This window comes from Diceros bicornis, chromosome 33 (assembly GCF_020826845.1).
Source record: "Diceros bicornis minor isolate mBicDic1 chromosome 33, mDicBic1.mat.cur, whole genome shotgun sequence".
In the NCBI taxonomy this organism is placed as follows: domain Eukaryota; kingdom Metazoa; phylum Chordata; class Mammalia; order Perissodactyla; family Rhinocerotidae; genus Diceros; species Diceros bicornis.
The window spans coordinates 25,284,537-25,304,351 of NC_080772.1; the positions used below are offsets into that span (position 1 = coordinate 25,284,537).

General features: G+C 34.0%; 1 protein-coding gene across 5 annotated transcripts in view; it reads right to left on the bottom strand.

The window, feature by feature from the left end:
* The window catches only part of UBE2W (ubiquitin conjugating enzyme E2 W), a 139,075-nt gene that overhangs the window by 73,500 nt on the left and 45,760 nt on the right, over positions 1 to 19,815 (bottom strand). For 3 of the 5 annotated variants that reach the window (XR_009216585.1, XM_058528894.1, XM_058528893.1), the window contains exons 4-5: positions 19,162 to 19,317; positions 15,506 to 15,581 (exon numbers count right to left, since the gene is read on the bottom strand). Coding sequence is in view for 4 of the 5 variants with exons in the window: in XM_058528894.1 (XP_058384877.1) it covers positions 15,506 to 15,581; positions 19,162 to 19,317 (232 nt within the window). In the remaining variant the exon portion in view is untranslated. Of the gene's footprint in view, positions 1 to 2,959; positions 6,530 to 10,796; positions 10,944 to 15,505; positions 15,582 to 19,161; positions 19,318 to 19,815 lie in introns of those variants that run through there. The other 2 variants (XM_058528895.1, XM_058528892.1) reach the window with 2 other exon arrangements.

Consider the following 19,815-nt stretch of genomic DNA (forward strand, 5'->3'; position numbering starts at 1 on the left):
AAAGGGCGCACAGGTATCCCCACTTATATATTTTGCCTTAAGCAAACATTTAAAAAAAATCTCATAAGCAATTTAAAGGATTTATTGACAGGGGTTCGCAACAGGACAGATATAGAACCACTGAGGCCTTGGACCGTATTATCCAAGCACAGAAAACCCTTAGCTATGTCACCTGACACTTCAATCCAGTTCATGTTTAATTTTGCTATGTGTTACGTTAGTGTGCAAAGCACTAAGGAATATAGGGAGGACTTCAACAGAATCACTCATCCACAGTAGCTTAAGCAGGTAGAGGGAAGTCATACCTTCGATGAGAGGTAGAAATTACTTTAAGAATTACAATAGAGAGAGAGTCACCGAAGTACAAAGGAAGATGCATCTTCTATTTACCTAATCAGCTACTAATCTAGTTGTTTAGGGCTGCAGAAACAGCTTGTTGAGATAAGATAGTTTTATGGTAGTGTGGCTGCCCCAGTGAGGAGTAACGTGCTCCTGGAGCGAGCAGATCCCCTGTGAAAACTTAGAATATCAGCGGAGCATATTGAATTTCTTCCTGTCAGAAATAACTGAGATGCAATGACCCCTTCTTCTGCTTATTTCCTTCTCTCTTCGCATAGCGTCAGGAGTCACTCATTTAAGTAAGTTAGTAGATCTGTTTGCGTACTCAGGAAAGCATCAGAATGTCCTTATTCTTTACTGAATGTCCTTATGGTACAACTTGAAGTTCAGCAACACCAGACGCATGGTAACTCTAAGCAAGTTGCCCAGGTCTCAATTTCCATCTTTTCTGAAAATGCCCAGTGTTTAATCAGGACTTATTTAATTAAACCCACTAATACACCAGGCTACCCTACCAAGTAAAGATGATCTGTTAAATAAATAAACAAGTAACTTTAGTGACAATCTTCATTCTGTTGCACTCGCTTTGAAAATGGACGTTACTGTTTCCACAACTCTCTAAAAATCAGTCTTTTGTGAAGAGGAACTACTATATAAATTTTTACATTATTATAAACTACAAAGAGGTTTAATATCTATCCAATTTAGTATTCAAGTCTACAGGAAAAAAATCAGTGACAACTGCTTTATTAAAAGTTACTGAATTCCATAAAGCACACAATGTAATTTATATTCAACTAACAAAAATTTGATACATGTATTTAAAAATATATAATATATAGATTTATCTGTCTTAACATTTATATTCTATTTAAAAAGCAGTAGCTTTACATATTTTACAACTTGAATTTATAAAATATATACATCCACCCTATTCAAATTCTTAAGCACAAGCTTCCATTCCTATTAATAAAACATACAATTTGTATTTCTGAATATGAGAGGAAAATGGACCAACTAAAAACAGCAAATCCATTTTGACTTAAACATGCACTTAATTATTGGCTACTAGATAATTAACCTAATAATCTATTCAAATAATTATTTCACCCCAAGCCTGACAATCAATTTGCATTTATGTAAACAATCTGTGGTTAACCATGAAGAGACTTGCATTTTCATGGAATCTGATACAATCTACCAAATTCCTTACTAGCCTTGTTTCAGGCTTTAAAATTAGAGAGGCAGGAGTATTCAATCTTTCTATGTACCATGAAATCAGACAAGTGATGTCACACCAACAAGCCAAAGCCCAGTTATGTTTTGAAATTATGCTTTTGCCTTTGAGAAGACAGCTCAGAAGTACTGCAGGAGCAAACTTTTCTCAAAGCCCTGACAGTGTATGTACAAAGAAATAGAACAAGAACTGCTTCTCCTCTTCCTAGTCAACTGCACTTCACTTGCGACACTGGGGTTCTTTAGGTACGTGACGGTACATCAGCTTCTATTCAGGCGTCCCTTCCACATATTTCAAAATGGCTTCAGATATTACATTTTTATCAACAAAAAGTTTTTCATAAAAAAAAGATATTTATGTAATCATTCTGGAGATTTATCCCCAAACATAAGTCCCAATACTAACATTTGAGAATTAAAATCACAATAAACACCTCAGGACCATAGCCAAAACCAGAACTTCAACTTCAAAGGTAGAGATCTAAGTTTGAAGCACATGTTTAGATTCAGTCGGCCTCTAACGATGACGTATATAAGCCTATCTTTAAGTTAATGCACGATTTATGCTGAGAAAGCAAAAGTCTCCCACAAATTATTATTTTTAAAAAATTGTTTCAAATCTCAAAATGGCTTCGAAACTTAAATGAAAAAACACTTGTACCAAAGCAAGTAATTTAATTCATTTGGGCAATAATTAGGTTTTGGGAGAGTCACCATCCAAAAAGTAAACAAAATTCCTTTAATATTAGTATTTAAGAACTGAAGTATAATTAACAGCTCATTTATCAAGTAGTCAATTATTCAACAGATTTAGCCACCTACTGATGAAATCAAGTTAAATATCAGAAATTCTATGTTATTTGTAGGAAGGGGTCTTTTTATTCTAAAAAAAATTTCTGATGTAATTTTAATAATTTCCCTTCTCTAGATTCTCTAACCTCAAGAAAAGGAAGGGAAAGGAAGAAGGAAAGAAAGAAGGAAGAACAACTTAGAAGTCAGAAAGGGAAACTGCTGAACTAATACAATGGACATCTGTAAGGAGACAGGAAGAAAAATAACAGAGGGGTAAAAAACAAACAAAAAACCAAAGAAATGACTGCAAAACCGATTAGGGCCAGTTGGTGCAGATTAAAAGACACCTTCTTCACAGCTCTTAATCATGCAAAGGCATTAGCGCAAACACAGAACAGTGCACTAGCTGATTTTGATAATTATCACAATGAAACCTCAAAAGAGAAACATATGGTAAAGCCTCAGTTCTTTTTGAAAACCAATTTAGATACACAATTACAAATCTTAAGCATTCAGCTAAAATATATACAAAAAACTATATAAAATTGAGATCGAGAAAATATAAGCAGCAGTAACCATAAAGGCTTAGAACTAGTGACACTGAATTCTTTATTTAAAAAAAAATTTGAACACACAGTACCTCCTCTTCTATTTTTTAGGAAGAAGCTTTAACAAGTTTTAAATACCTCAATTCTCAAAATCTCAAAAACAATGGCTTTTTAAAAAATAAGACTTGATTACCAGAAACAAGTAATATGGGGTTACATACCATTTTCTTATCACTACTCATTTCCGTTATTTGTCAAATCATCTTTGATGCAATCTGGGAACAATTAAGCAGTCACTAGATACCTGTTTCCGAATCTGAAGAAACTATTATCCACCACAGGAATCTAATGATATATATATATTTGTATACATTTAAAACTTCAGAAGGGAAAAAGTAATAAACTATTCTAGTGACTTTATACCAAATATTAAAATAGTCAAAACAATAAGGATTAAGATCTTTCTCAGATGAACAGCCTTATAAAAGCTATTTTTAGCATTTTCTTCTGGGGATTAAAAAAAGCATTATTTCCCTGCTAGCTAAAAGGAGGAATTTACACATTACAAGTAAGTCCTTTAGAGGTGAATATTAAATTTCTTAGGAGAACAGCCATAAAATTTATTTTTAAAAATTTATTTTAAAAAACTGAAAACCATTTCTCTTTAAAATCTATGGCATTAATACCTACTTGACGTAATATATTTTTTTGAAAGGGCACCAAGTTCATGATCTAAGCATGCAAAATAAGGAACTGAAGGTATCACTGTCTTAAAAGAATTTGGCAAACAGAATGGCCTTAAAATAAATAAATAAATAAATAAAAAAGAAGCAAGTACATATTCTCTAAATGTGAAAGTGTAATTTGTAGGCCTATGCAGCAGACAGAGCCCATAGAGGGAATGCAGGGAAGAGGGAAGTGGCGTGTTCCTATGTACATTTTCTTGGTATTCGGGTTGTCATTCAACAACACATTACAGAGAAAAATTCTTTTAATTATCACAAAGCCATTAATTGCTCTCTCTAGAGCAATGATTCAGGTAAATGTCTTATGTCTTTTAATAATGTAACTTACATTTAAAATGAACTTATTAAATCTAAGTGCAAAGGAGTTTTCAAAGATATCTAAGTTGAAGGGAGTAATGAATAAGGTGTTATCTGATTGCAAATTTTGAATGGTTAGTATTTTTATATTTTAGGATACTTCATGTTATTCTCTTCTCATTAAACCATAAAATGTACTGAAATTATTTGGTTTTCCTTTACTTTCCTCTGCTTCATTTTAATTTATTTTATGGTATCTCTATGCAGAGAAAGAGGTATGTTAAAACACTGTTATTTGTACAAAAAACTCAATTGAGGCTATATATGACCTATTAATCTACAGTATAGCATTGTTAATCTTTGACCTAGTATATTAATTCCTTTGGTGAATAAATGTCACAGGTCATTTCTTTATAAAAGGATAAGAGGACCAGCAGTATGGAGAGAGATTCCCCACTCACCTCAGAAAATGATCAAGTCAATCAGTAGTTTAGAGCAGTTATGTAAAATATGAAAAATACATAATTTACAGCTGCAATTTTCATATTCTGCAATTTTCATATTAAAAAGCAGTTAAAAACTAAGAGTAATTCAAAGCATTCCAAAAAACATTTTCTGTCTTGGTTAAACAGGCCAACTAATAAGACTGATAGAGAATACTGTGAGAACTTATGTATGTATATCTAGTCAAGATAGAACAAAAATGTTTTTAATTTTAAAAAGTGGTAGTTGCTAACTAGCAGTATAAACAGTGTCCACAATTTGGTGGCTGGCCATAGTTTAAATTTTTTTTCAAGTTATTTCTGCAGCAGACATATTTTTGAAGTCTACCCACCCCTGAGTTCAGCAATTATACTTTTAGAGTGTAAAATTATATGCCCTTAATTAACAACATGTACAAAGCTACAAAATGTCATCTATACAGAGATAAAAACAATTTTTAAAATATTCTTTGCCAATTACTGATTGGATAGTTTTGCTGGGGTACATATTTCAAACCTTTCAGCCAATTGGCTTTTATTTTTAAGCCCAAACTGATTCATATATTCACTGCAGGATATGTCAAAAAGAGTGCAACAATAGGCATTAGTAAAAATAACATTGTAGTAGAAACAGATTTTGCATATGTGAAAAGGTAATTTATAAAATACATTAATTGCTTTTTAAAAAGAGAACCTAGTTGCAGTATCATTAACTACACGGTACTGAGAACTGGACATTTCAACATTTTTTTTCTTTAGAAAAATTTTATCTAGCTGTAAGCAAAGTCTTTTAAACAAGAAAACAGAACAAAACAAATCCTTCCAGGCAAAACTATATGGTTGTGTGAGACAAGTAAGCAAACATACCATTCTATAGTGTACTTTTGCTTCAATTTTAAAATAAAAATGTCCACACTCTTTTGTTAAAACATTAAGCCTCTGTCAAAAATGTATTTCTTATTTTAGGGTACAGGAATTGAAGGACAAGATGATACTTACAGGTAAAGAAAATTTACAAGAAAAAACTTGACAAAAGTTTTTCAATTAAAGTATTCTAACATTCAAACTTGACTTAAAACATAAAAGAAACAAAATAGCAAACAAAAATGTTTATGGATTTTCCAAACATAAATAAACGAAATAGTGTTTAGGCAGTAGGGCTCATGCTGATGGCTAGCAGGAAGTAACAGAGTGTAATCTACTTGGAAAAATCGTTAATGTACAAATAACAAGCCCAAATCATGGACTGCAGCAGTTTAATCATTACTGCCATTTTTCTTACTTCCAAAATAAAGCCGTGATTAAACCATTCATACCCTATATTATTCAGACCTTCAGAGGACTTCAGAGACTGAGGAACTATATACAATAAATGAATTTATTTTCACCATAGGGATAACATATTGTACCTCTCTGCCAATGTTACTTGAAACCCTTCCATGTCAAAACAATTTGACAGCAGATATAAACAATTCAATAAATATGCAATGATCTTTCATTACAGTCCTTTAAAGATGCATGTTAATTCATGCTGTTAACCTTAGGCTCACAGTGCATAGAATCCAAATATAAATGGTTGGGGTGACTTTCAAAGTAATGTTGGCTCCCTCACTTTATTTATAATCCCACTGTAACCGATAAGTTCATTTCATAGGCCCTATCATGCATTAATCACTGGGTGGCAGGAGTTAATGAAAATTTTTCCTGTTACAACGTCCATTGCCGGCAATGAACGTCCCAAAACCGCCAAGAAGTCATTGTTATTGCACAATACATGAGGACCTGGAACTTTTCCAAAAGCTTAAAAAAATAAAAATAAAAAATGGAATTATATTTGACATTTCCTGACACCTGCATTAATACTGTATGACTAATAAAAGCATGTCAGTTGTCTGGACTGAACCAGCGATCAACATGCGCCCAGAATGCACACGAGTAAAAATGCAGTAAAAGGAAGTAGTCTTCATTGCCTATAGGTCACTTCCAGTCAAAGGTTAAAGTTCAAAGACTGAATGATCAAAGTGCTCATTTTCTCAGTAGGACTATCTTCTGCTAGGAGGATGATAACAGTGGCATCAACAAGTATCATCTTTAAGAAAAGGAGAAAAAAGATAATTAAAAAAGTCAAGCATGCATAAGTAAAATCTATAAGTTAGTCTAACATAGAAATAATTTCAAGTAGCAAGAAGAACATGGTTTACATGTCTGACTTGCCTCCCCCAATCCCTGCAAATAAAAGGTGCAAGTTGTATTTAATTATATAGTGACAAACAACTCAAGTTCTACTCTTTCAGAGAAACGGTAGTTCACACAAATCTTAAAATGACATATTATTAGTATGTTAGTTCTATTTAAAATAATAAACTGATATATATTAGCACATATTCAGGATTTATCAGTCTTAAGAGAACTCTTTTATGGGCAACAATTTAAAATTGTAACAAGACAGGAAGTGAACTCTTGCCCAACACTGTCATGCTATTTAACACGGAATAATACAAGTCATGTCTTTAGTTTACAGAGGAAATAACAAATGAGGTACAATCTCCAAATCAATGAATAAAGTTAGTTATTAATTTCTCCATAGAAAATAAGTTTTCAGCAAGTACAGATACATATGCAAAGGAGGTAATTAAAAGAACCCTACAGCTGTTAGCTCAGGGCTGATCTTCCTCACACTCACACACACACACACACACACACACACACACACACACACACACACACAATCCTACAGCATTATTTAGTAATGCCTTCTGGTAGCCTCAACATATTATATTTATGTAACACAATTTTTTGGGTTCATGACTTATTTTACAAAATTTGTTTCACAAAACGTATCTGAATATTTATTTTGAGGACTGGTTATTCTTCAGAAAGAAGCTTTAGAAAGAAGCTAGACTAGTGGCCACTACCCAAGACCAGTAAAAGCTCTCGAGGAGAAAATTCTGAAAAATTGGCCAAAATGTTTTATAAACCATCCCATGTTAGGATCGATATACTGCTTACAAAACTCCCATTCATAAAGACTCAATGAGGGGCCGGCCCTGTGGCTTAGCGGTCAAGTGCGTGCTCCACTACTGGTGGCCCAGGTTCGGATCCCAAGCACTGACGCACTGCTTGTCTGGCCATGCTGAAGTGGCTTCCCACATACAGCAACCAGAAGGATGTGCAACTATGACATACAACTATCTACTGGGGCTTTGGGGAGAAAAAGGGGAAAAAAAGAGGAGGATTGGACGTAGGTGTTAGCTCAGGGCCGGTCTTCCTCCGCAAAAAAAAAAAAAAAAGGATTAGCTCAGGGCTGATCTTTGTCTCTCTCTCACACACACACACACACACACACACACACACACACACACACACACACACACGACTCAATGAGAGCTAAAAAGCTGTAATTTTGTCATCTAAGCTGGGCAAACTAACGGAATATTTCACAATCCTATACCGTAAGGGTAATCTAAAGGGTGAAACAGACTAGATTTTTTAAATAAATCATATCTAAATTATTACAATCCTTTAAATAAATAAATAAGAATATCTTTAAGAAGAAACCAAGTGGATAGTTTATAGCCTCTAAGTGTCAGATGAAAGTATCTGTTTCTTAAGTTACTGTGGAACTTGGAATAAAGAGGATATATTTGTCACAGATGCAGAACAAACGTAAAAATATGAAGAGGCTTCCTTAAAACATCACTTCTCTAGTAAAGTATTTTGTAACACTAGGGTCCTTGAAATCAATACTAAAACTAATCACACTTAAATCTCTAAGCTAAGAGGTGGCACTAAACTCTACCTAATATGTCAACTACTGGCGATAAACTTGAGTATCATACCACGAGACAATGTATACAATAAGAAAAGTGACAGATGAAATTTAACTTGAACATAATGTTATCTAGTTAACCACCAGTAAGCTTTTACCTCCAAAGACACATCATCTTTGATAGGTGGCATCTTAAATGTATCTTTATCAGGTTGTTCACTCTGGAAGTTTTTCAGTATAGAAGGCTGCTGTACTATGTGCTACCAACCACCAAAATGATTATAGGAGATACATATGAAGCTATTCTCCCTATCCCAATCTCCATCTCAGATCTTAAAAGAAATTTAGGACTAATATGATACTATCTGCCTTGAATACTTCCATCTTTGGAAAAATAAACTTACTAAATAAGTTCTGAAGACAGTGTTCAGTTATCTCTGATAGCTGGACCATGGAGACTTAAACATTACAAATCCATGATGGCTATACGTAATCAAGAGTCTGTGAGCAAATATTAAGCATGGAGCCAGGTATGAGCCAAAGCCATGGTGGCCACTCTTTCCCTAAATAAGAAAGCCATCACTAAGAAGCAAAAAACTCATTTGTTAGCAGAAGGAAGACAGTTTCCTAGCTAGATGAAAAGGATTATTTGATACTAGGACTAGTTTATGAAAAAAAGTCAAAGTAAACCCATCTTGGATCAAGACAAATACAGGTCTATAAAAGCTGGTAAAAGCATGGAATATATTTAACCCCCTGGCTAAAGTATTTGTGGCAAGATGATGGCCTGATAAAAAAAATGTCATATTAACCATTTACATTTTTTCTGGAACTGCAGAAGCCCCTACTAAAATTATACCTTCAAATATAATATACAAATTACCACTTCCAAAGAGGTGACACCTACCACAGCTAACTTCACTGGGCTTCTGGGAAACGTGAATGAGAGAGAACTATATTAGAAGGTCATTTAGTTTTCCCCAGTGTATGAGAACCATCACATTATATTGGAAACCATCTCCCCTGGATATTCCCAGGGACAGAAGACTAGAAGAAAAGGAACATAGTAATATGTCAGTAGATATGAAGTGGGATGCTACCTCCAAAAAAGACAAAAATAAATCCTTACAGTTAGGTTTGTCTCTCAACAGTTAGGGAATTAAAGTTTTCCTCTGATGAACTGATTGAAGAAAGATTTCAGAGTAGACAATAGAATTGTTATCCAGCAGGAAATATAGGGCAAAGACTTTAACACTGAGTAAAAGTTTGGACTCAGGAATTTAGAAAGTGGTTTTGTAACCCTAAAAGGTAGCACAAATAAAAAGGTTCACAACTAACATAGGTAAATCTATGGACAGCTAAAAGGTAGACAGAAAAGGAGTTTGTTAATACTAATCTAATTTTCTGTTCTTATCCCCTTATAATCCTTATAATTGTACAGGATTACAATTGTTCCATTCCAGCTGAACGGAACCACAATGTAGTCCATAGTTTTGTAAAAAAGATATTCCTCTATTCCTCCCAAAATTACAGAGTCATCAGTTTACTGGACATATCTAAACATTATGCTAATTTATTTCCTATAAGCTTATTTTCTGGAGCCAATACTCAATAGCAGTCTTAAGCTATATTGTTCAATTCTCTATCACCTTAAGGAAAATGCTTCAGGAACCACAGATCTGTACTCCCATCTGTGGAAAGCAATCATTTATGAAACGAAGTTGTATACGTTTAATATTGATCCCAGGAAACAGATTATATTATTAATGGATTCCAGTTGGCTCTTTGAAGTATTTTTATGATCACATAAAAAGATACTTTTTATCTTTTTCAGGAACAATCATGTCTGTTTTATGATATTGAACTTTGAGGCTCAATTATTCATTTGTACACTGAATCGGATAAAGATGTGTTTTCTAAAGAAAATTCTAGCCCTGAATCATAGGTAAATTCCTCAGCCCTTTTGTATCTGAGATGAGTTGTCCATTCAAATGCCTATTTTGGTTAGGTCTCTTTGTTTTTTAAACCCTATTCTCTCTGCTCAATTGATTTTTCAAACTATATGCACCCCTGCCTTAATTGGTAACAGAATATTTGCAGTCCAATGCAGAAATGACCTTACTCAACTTCAAGTAAGTAAAAATAAGGAACAGGTATTCACATGTCAATGACTTCTACACCTGAATAAGTTATTGTCTGCTAGAGAAGAACCTCAAATGCAACATAAAATATGATGTATACAAACACAACAGTAGGGGAACAGTGACTGGCCTAATTTTCAATGTGTACTAACTAATAATGTGGAACATCACAAATTTAAGCTGACAGAGGCTTTTTTTCAAGAACCCAACACTGGTATCTGACAGCTCAATTTTGGTGTGTCAGCTGAGTCCTCCTCTTCTAAAACCAGGAGATGAACTGAATTTCAGATTTGTTGTTTTTCATTAACAGCGTCTCCATCTTGCATCCAGGAAGCCCCCTCTGAAGCACACAGATATCTAAATCAACACCTCTCTTGCCTCTTGGACTACACCTCACAAACACGCTGACCCAAGTATGCTGGTGAGCACCACACAGAAGGACAATTCAGCCTGGTTTCTAAAAATGGAAGTGTTTCAGTGAGCTCATCCAATTTCAAGCAAGTCTTTGTTTAGTCTCTGATCTTTTTGTTTGGCTTTGCAGGTCACATCAGGACATTGGTCTGACCTTATAATCCTCCGAGAATTAGTTGATGCTAAGAAATAATAAGAGTCCACATTTCATGGTAACTTGGGGTTATAAGGAGAACATGATCAATGAAGATCTTTTGGAACTAAAGCAGCTAAGCAGAAAAACATAAGCTGACATCTGGAAAGCTTTAAAACAAAGCTGACGTGTTCTGTTTTATGAGTAAGTATGATTACCTTTTTGATAAGATTTTCCAAATTCAACAATAAGGCCAAGGTGGGCTATTTTTCACATAGCCTGTAACTGAAATGTATAAAGGAGAAGACAACATATGCTACACAGCTGAAATGCTTTGGCCTTTTAAAGGTGAAGGAAGAGTTCAAGGAAGATTCTGTGTATCCACCTACCTTTATGACACAGCAGTTGCTCTGTCATCTCGAAGTATAACTAATATTACCTTACTCGATTTCATATGAGATTTACTCATGGAACAAAATTGTTGATTTAAGGAAGAATTCGAGAGGGGACTGATTCAGGCATGCAGGGTTCAAGCAGGAGCAGAAAACGTACTGAGATAAGAATGGCCACCGTATGTCAATGAACCAAGGATGTTTTAAACAGAATTATCTGTAGACAAAAAAATATATCTGTACCTGGGACAAGAAACTGGACCAGGATAGTTATGATTTAGTTGAATTAGAATCCAATGCCTTTTAAAAAAGGCTAATTTGTATTCGGGGGGAACAAAGAGGGGATACTTTTAATCTGTTTATTGAGAAAATGAATTTCTACACAAACCCTGGACTATTTTACATTACGTTAAGAAGTTAATTTTGTTTGAAAAACCTCTTCGCTTGGCACTTCTTGGCTAACTTGGAGATGATCCATCTTCAAACTATTAAAAGATTTTTCTACTTCAATTATGAAAGTATGGATTTCTCAGTTAATAGAGAAAAGCTATTAACTCTATGAAAAATAACTTCTACTATGAAGTGTATTTTATTTTAAACAATTTTTATATTTCTAGTTTCACTATGTGACTTTTCCCCATTTCTTATTCAAAAGCAAGTAATAAGAAATTCTGGAAGTATTCTTAGATGGAGGAATTCTCATAAGTTCTTTCAACTATATAAGGCAGCATTAGACGGCTTGAAAGACGGTTGTCTTTTTAACATTTCCCTACCAGGGAGTAAGGAAGAGATCAATAGGAATAGACCATGTAACACTGGGGTGGTATAGAGTGGTAGACAGGGTTCTACTTTCAAAATATATGCACATATTTTTTAAATTCATCACTTGAAGACAATTTCTTCACAAGTTTTATGAAAAACAAAGTGGTTTAAAAACACTGTAGGAAAAGACAACGGGGGGATTTTTCTATTATTAGTGAGGTTGAATCTGAAATACAATTGACTACTATCTTAAGAACTTTGACATTTTAAAAAAGCGTTTGATTTAGTTGTGTTTGTCAATATTCTTGATTGACTGATCTTAATTTTTGATGAATTTGGGGACTTACTATGCTAAGATAAAGGGTCTGTGACACTCAAGGAATTTTTTTTAAAGGCTCTTTGTAAAGGCACAGAGGGAAGAGGCAGCTTAGTGTTTGGTCCTAAAAGGCAAGAGGATGTAAAAGACTGAGAAGCCAGCAACGTAAATTGTAGTGAAAGGCCATTTCATTAAAGCAGGGTCTTGTTAAAAGTTTCAGCGAACTTTCAGTGCTCAGAAAGAATTCCTTAAGCCTGATTATTAATGCATCATATTTGGAAACCAGTCTTTTTATATCTGAGAAACCCTGAAACAGAAGGTCTCAAGTGACTAGCTGTATCAAAATAATCTGGGGATATCTTAAAACTAAAACAAAACCGGCATTCTAGGCACAGTAATAAAGTTTATTACATTCCTTAAAGGAAGGAGTAATCAACAAGGCTTTGGTGAAAGAGAGGGGTGTGTGTAGTGGAAGGATTCATTCCAGGCAAACAGCATATGTAGAGGCAACAACATGGAGGATAAGGAATAGAGAGTATATTATAAATAACGATCCACTGAATATTTCACGCATAAAACGTTTCTTGTATTAAAGACGATTTTCTTAGGATGGATTCTCAGAAGTATAGTAACTGAGACAAAGATCTGATCTTGAACTTTAAGCTTGTTCAGTATTGCTGCACTACTTCCTTAAAGGGTTAGACTTAAAGGATTGCTATACTACCAGCAAGTGTGAAAACACTGTTTTATGCTACCCTTTACTCTCCTCCAGCATTGCACTCATCTTATAAAACTTGGCCAATTCAATAATAGTTTCAAGATATTAAATTTGTAATTATTTTACTGTGTTGAACTTTTTTGCCTATGCTTTTAATTAATTGTATTTATTGTTAAGCAACTTTCATAAATGTTATTTTTAATAAGCTATGCTTTTCACAATTTTTTTTAACTTAATATTGATTGTGCTGTGAGGTTTTTCGGTGCTTGTATAAAAGGTTTAAATTTTCATAACTGTTTTATTTCTGTGATTCCTTTTAATTTTAGAAATTCTTCCTTCATTCAGAGTTGATACCCAAAACTTTAAAATACTTTTTCTATTGTTGTATTTTTTTTTCTTGTGAGGAAGATCAGCCCTGTGCTAACATCTGCCAATCCTCCTCTTTTTGCTGAGGAAGACTGGCCCTGGGCTAACATCTGTGCCCATCTTCCTCCACTTTATATGGGACACCGCCCCAGCATGGCTTGCCAAGCGGTGCGTCAGTGCACGCCTGGGATCCGAACCGGCAAACCCTGGGCCACCACAGCGGAACGCGCGCACTTAACCACCTGCACCACCGGGCAAGACCCTCTACTGCTGTATTTTTAAAAAATACTTAATTTAATCCACAGGAAATATTTTATATATGAAGTAAAAATGTAAATTTTTCTGTCCCAAAATAATTACTAATTCTCTAACAGGAATACTTACTAAATAACGTTCGCCCTTCTCACTGATTTGTGACACCTTATTTAACACATATTTAAATCTTATATAGGGCTGGCCCGTGGCTTAGCAGTTAAGTGCGCATGCTCCGCTACTGGCGGCCCAGGTTTGGATCCTGGGCGCGCACCGACGCACCGCTTGCCCGGCCATGCTGAGGCCGCGTCCCACATACAGCAACTAGAAGGATGTGCAACTATGACATACAACTATCTACTGGGGCTTTGGGGAAAAAAAAAGGAGGAGGATTGGCAATAGATGTTAGCTCAGAGCTGGTCTTCCTCAGCAAAAAGAGGAGGATTAGCATGGATGTTAGCTCAGGGCTGATCTTTCGCACAAAAATAAATAAATAAAAAAATGTATATATCGTATATACAAAAAGGCCTAGAAAAGAGCAATTCTATTTCAACGTCTATTCTTGCATTAATGTTTTGGTGTCTGGTACACTAATTCTCCTTCATTATCCTGTAGTTCAAAATTCAAACTGCTCTTCTCACCTTTTGTTTTTTCTAAACCTTTCAAAGCACTCACTCCATCATAACACTGGATTTTTACTGAATTACATTAAACCTATAATTTGTAAAGAACATACTTTTTTTATAATTCTGGTTTTTCATCAGAGTATCTCTATTTCTCACAGCTCTTAAAAGTTCTGTCATTTCTTCTTCTAGGTCACCTATATTTCTCATTAACATTATCCCAAATATTCATATTTCTGTGGCTCTCAGGAATGGCATTCCTCTTTCACTGTGTTTTCTAACTTGTAACTGCTGTTTTAGTGCTATTATATTGACTCTAGCCCTCTTTTATCTCAACACTTAGAGAACTCTTATAATTAAAAAAAAATTTTTAATTGACTCAAATTAAAAGAGGTAACAGAGAGTTTCACATTGGATAGAAAGGTTTAAGGGGGGAAGGCTATATTTCTATTAATTAGTTTTGTTAGTTCTAATTTCTTATTAGGATAGCATTTAAAAAAGGAAATGCTCTTACATATAAAAGAATCACAGAGGGTGGTTTTTATTCACTTGCTTCAAAAAGTACATTGAGGAATATAGAATTTTTGTTTTTAATCTCAAATACCTCTATGGGGAAGCAGTAATGTCAGTTTAGAAAAGATGCTAGCAGCTTTCAAATATAAAGCTACCATCACCCTCCCAACAATAACAAGAGACATTTAAAATTACTGAGAGTACTATATTCATAAAGCCATTATCAGCAGAACAAATTTTTTGAGGAATAACTATTAGAATAGGAAGAGCTTTCTTTAATTTAATGGGTCATCTCTTACAATGTGGTTCCACCCTTTTCCCTGCCACTAAGAAGAGTACCAGAACTAAATGAATACACAAAGCATCAAAACTTCTATTTCAAATAGCACGTTTCCTAATTTGATCTGAAGATTATTAAGGACTTCTTTTTTGTAATAAAATGGTAGTTTCAGAATGTTAATGCAATTTTAGATTTTACTTGTATGATGGCTAATTTTATGTGCCCCATTAAAAATCTAGTCTAACTTATCCATAAAATATCTTAAAGAATCTTCTCCACATTACAAAAATATATCAATTATATATTTTCTTCTTTTCCCCAAGCAAACAGACATATAATCTTTCAAACCAAAATGCTAAAAGTTATTATTCTAAGATAAAACTGCTTACCATGATACCACCACTTTGTTTTCTTTGGATTCTTGTTACATGTTCGAACATAAAAAGAATTATCTGGTGGTCGCCTCTGAAACCAAAAAGAGTTTAAGTAGATTAGAAGTTATAAAACAGAAAAACATAAGGGGGAGACAGTTTTAATAAAAGCTTTAGCAAAATTATTACAGAATGTATAAAAACAATATAAATACTGATGGCATAGCTGAAAGAATAATATACACCAGGACATGTAGACTCTTGACACTAAAATTGTTTAAAAAAAATAGGAATGAGTGTGTTTGATTTGGGTTAGGTTACAGCGGGATTACTAGAGAATGACTATCAACCAAATGTGGCGGCATTTGGTTGTAAAGAATTTTGGTTTCGTTGATCTTATCTCCCTAGAAGTAATTTAATAATTACTAAATTTTATGAGCTAATTAAAACAGAAAAGTCTAACTAGGTTTGTCTAAGAAACTATAGCAACTTATAAACCTCCACAAGGAAATATTGTTTTTCTGTAAGATAGTACCATCAAAGACAGACCAAAGGATTCAGTTTCCAAACAATATATAAGAGGAAAAAAGAGGAAAAGATATATTGGCATTTCTGCTAGACATATGCCCTGACTCACAAAATACTAGAAATATATGGCAGCTCTGCAAGGGAGCTACATCAGAAATAGTGACGCCAACAACACTGAAGATAGATTATGGAAGAGAAGTTTCCTGAAAACTGTTGGATATTGATCAGACACAAGAAATATGTGACTCTCTACAAAGACTTGGAAACATGTCAAATTTGTACTAAAGCCACAGGGGTCAGGTTTGTAGATAGGACAGGTCCAACCAAAAAGCAGTGGTGAGCAGGACTACCTAGATGATAGCAGGAAGAAAAACAGGCAGTCCACTTGGCACTTCTAAAACCCATGTATCTAACTATTATCTTAGCTGAGCCTCATAATACCCTTATGAGTTAATATTAATAGTAATTTAACAAAAGGGAAGAGTAGAGCATAAGAAGTTAAATAACTATCCCAAGATTATCCTGTTGATACAGTTTGAGAAAATTCCTGAAAAATTGATATTATGAAATTAGATGTCTGACTACTTCAAAGAATAGATGATCTGCTGTTGTTTGTCCTGCAAAGTCATAACCAGTGTTCATGTGGAATAAACTGCCACTTCTATAGCAAATAATATCATAAACCCATTTTATCTGTATATTTATTAGAAACCAATCTTCAAAAAAAATAAATATTTAAGAAAGAAAAAACCACTCATTCTGTTTGCTTAAGTAAAGAATATAACCAAAATGATAAGTGATCAAGGAGATGTGGTTTTTAGAAAAATCAAGTAACTATACAAAAAGATGGATTACCAAAATTGGTTTAGGAATGGAATACAAACTGGAAAGTTTGGACTATCTATATAAGGGCACTGAGAATACAGGGTAGATTACTGAGAGGCCCCTGATCTCAATATCACAAATTATCATTAATCCACTGAAATCTACTGATACAATGGATTTAAATGCCTTCAGTTTAGGAAACCATTCTTGATTGTGAAAAAGGAAACTGGAAAGAAAGAATTATGACTAAATCAAAGTCCCAAAATGCCTACAGTAAAAATTAAAATTTGTATTCAAAGAGAGTTGGCTATTAAAGTGAAACTCATAGAACCATGTCCACCACAGAATAAAATTTACCCGTTTTATTAGAAGAGCTTTTGGTGAGTATTTAAAAGAATTTTTAAAGCTTATTTGGAGCTAGATCCTCTCAGTGCCAAAGCAAGCTTCCTCTTCATCTCTGTAACCTAGAACTTAGCCCAGTAAAAACAGCACATAGTAGGTATCTAATAAATGTTTGCTGAATTTTATCATATTTCACAGAACTAATAATGCCAAGATTCTGACTTCCAGATGATAATCTGGACATTGTTTATCAATATGATAGTGTATAAAACTATGATAACATAGCTTATCAATAATTTAAGTGGAATGATTAGTCTTATACTAAGTATGCAAGAAACACTAGCAGCAGACAATTAGAATGTGAGGGAATGGTGAGGGTTAGAAAAAGAGGAAGGAGATATGAAAATATAGTCATTTTCTAGTTTTTAATAGTAAACCATTACATTTAAATGTAAACAAAAGCTAATAATCATAAGGCACAGCCAAGAGCTATGTGCAGATATCATTGGTGTTCATCTCTTGACTTTCTTATTAAATCCTACAGTTACTGCCTCACTTTTCTGTGGACATTAAACATTAACAGGAACATAGAAGCCCTTGTAACTGCAAACTGCTCTGCTCTACACCTCGAAGTTTAAACCTCGTATGTGTGTTGGGGGTTGGAGGTGAGGGAGAGGAGAAAATATGGAAGCAATAACTGAGTAAGACTTGTTTCCAAAGCCCTTGGGGTTAACACAAGCTCAAGTGCAGCCTTAAAATGAAGCTTAGAAAAGCCAACAGCAAAAAGGAAAGTACATTACATAATAAGTCCCCTATTTGGTCTATTTTAAGATGTACATTTTTTCTGCACATTTTAATATTCCTGAATGGAGACGTCTTTTAACTAACGGCGTGTCAGTTTAACTGTCACAAGTTTTTTTCTTTCTTATATGGTATATGAAACAGCATTAAGGGCTCTTAATGCTACAATTAAAAAAATACAATTTAACCCATTATTTCCTGTGCTTATTTGAACAAAAAAAAAATTGTTTTTTTTTTTAACCTAACACCAAGAAACCTCTTATGGAACTAACGTTCTAAGAAACTCACTTTGCGAACAATGACTTAGAGTGTTTCAGAGTCTAGAGAACCGACCATTTAAAAATGAAGTAATATCTTACAACTTCTCTACTAATTTAATAAAAATCACAGTTCATTTTAGAGGACACAGAAAAAAAACCCTCCTAAAATAAATAACCCTACAGCTCCCTAATTTCTAAGGTAAATTTGTTTCTCCTTTAAACAGAATACAAAAGGAAAACTTCATGAAGAGAGGCTTTAAAATGTAGAAATACATGAATATTGTCCTACACTAACCCTCAAGCAGGAATGACAAGAGGGCCAGAAATGCACAGGGAATTTAAATATTTTAAAAGGGTAACCTAAATTGAACTCGTGATTTTCCTTTCTGGTTTTTTCCTCTTTCCATCAGACATAGAATCTATGGATTAGTAAAGGAGAATAAGAGGAAAAGTCCTGAAAATTCTACTGATAATCTCATCTTCTTTCTTCAACCTAATCATTGTTAACCGGAAAGCTCTGGCTCCCAGGAAATTCCCTAAAAGAGGCTGATAGAGTGGGAGCCAGCAGAGGGGAGAAGGGAGCTATGATGCTTGTTCCTGGGCTTTCCACTGTGTAATCTACAAGCAAGAATTTCTTGTACACTTTTGCCCTGTGCATGCTTATGGAAATAGAATTCAGATTATTTAAGAACATGTGTAGAAATATCCTGTTCAAGAAATATAAAGCAATGTCTGACTACTATTTGGAACAGAAGATTATCAAAATAATTTTCCAATCTATTACTAAATATGACATTCCCTATAACTTTATAATAAAAAGCATTAAGTCCTTCCTTCAAATAAATTATATATTAAAACAGTTTCTCTACCTAAACTAAAAGAAGAGATATTACCTGGAATAATTCTGAGAAGTCCTACCTTTTCTTTGCAGCTGGAAAGCATGCTAATAATGCTAAGACAAACTGACTGGACTGAGAGCGCTGGGGACCAGTCTTCTGTTAGAATGGATAAACAGATATGACCATTGCTATAAACATGAGGATGAACGGGAATATTTTCACCAGTAAACATGACCTAAGAAAGAATAAAATTCCATTAACACTCAAATATTCTGTATTACCAAAAAATTAAATATTCTCCACATAACTTAATATTTTAAAAACCAAATTAAAAACAAACAAAATCAGTGCTAGGAACAAGATAAACAACTGCTTGTTGTTTAGTCTCATCAACTCAGTAAATACTGGTTTCACTGTATGAATGACCATGTAGTAGGGGAAAAAACCAGATTATTTCATATTTCAGGTATTTTTCACAAATTCCTTTAAAAATTTTTTAAATTACCATGTATTTTTAGACTAGTAAAAGATAACCACATTTATAAGAATGGTTTTTCAAATTCCACTCGTTACTCTCTGCTTACAGAAATCAAATACACTAAAATTCCAATCAAAAGTATTCAATTCTGAGACTATGTGAGTTACAGGTGGTAGAAACACTCCTTCCACCTGTAAGAATGCTACCACCTAAGGTCCTATATGCAAAAAGAAATGACTGCTATACATTCCACCT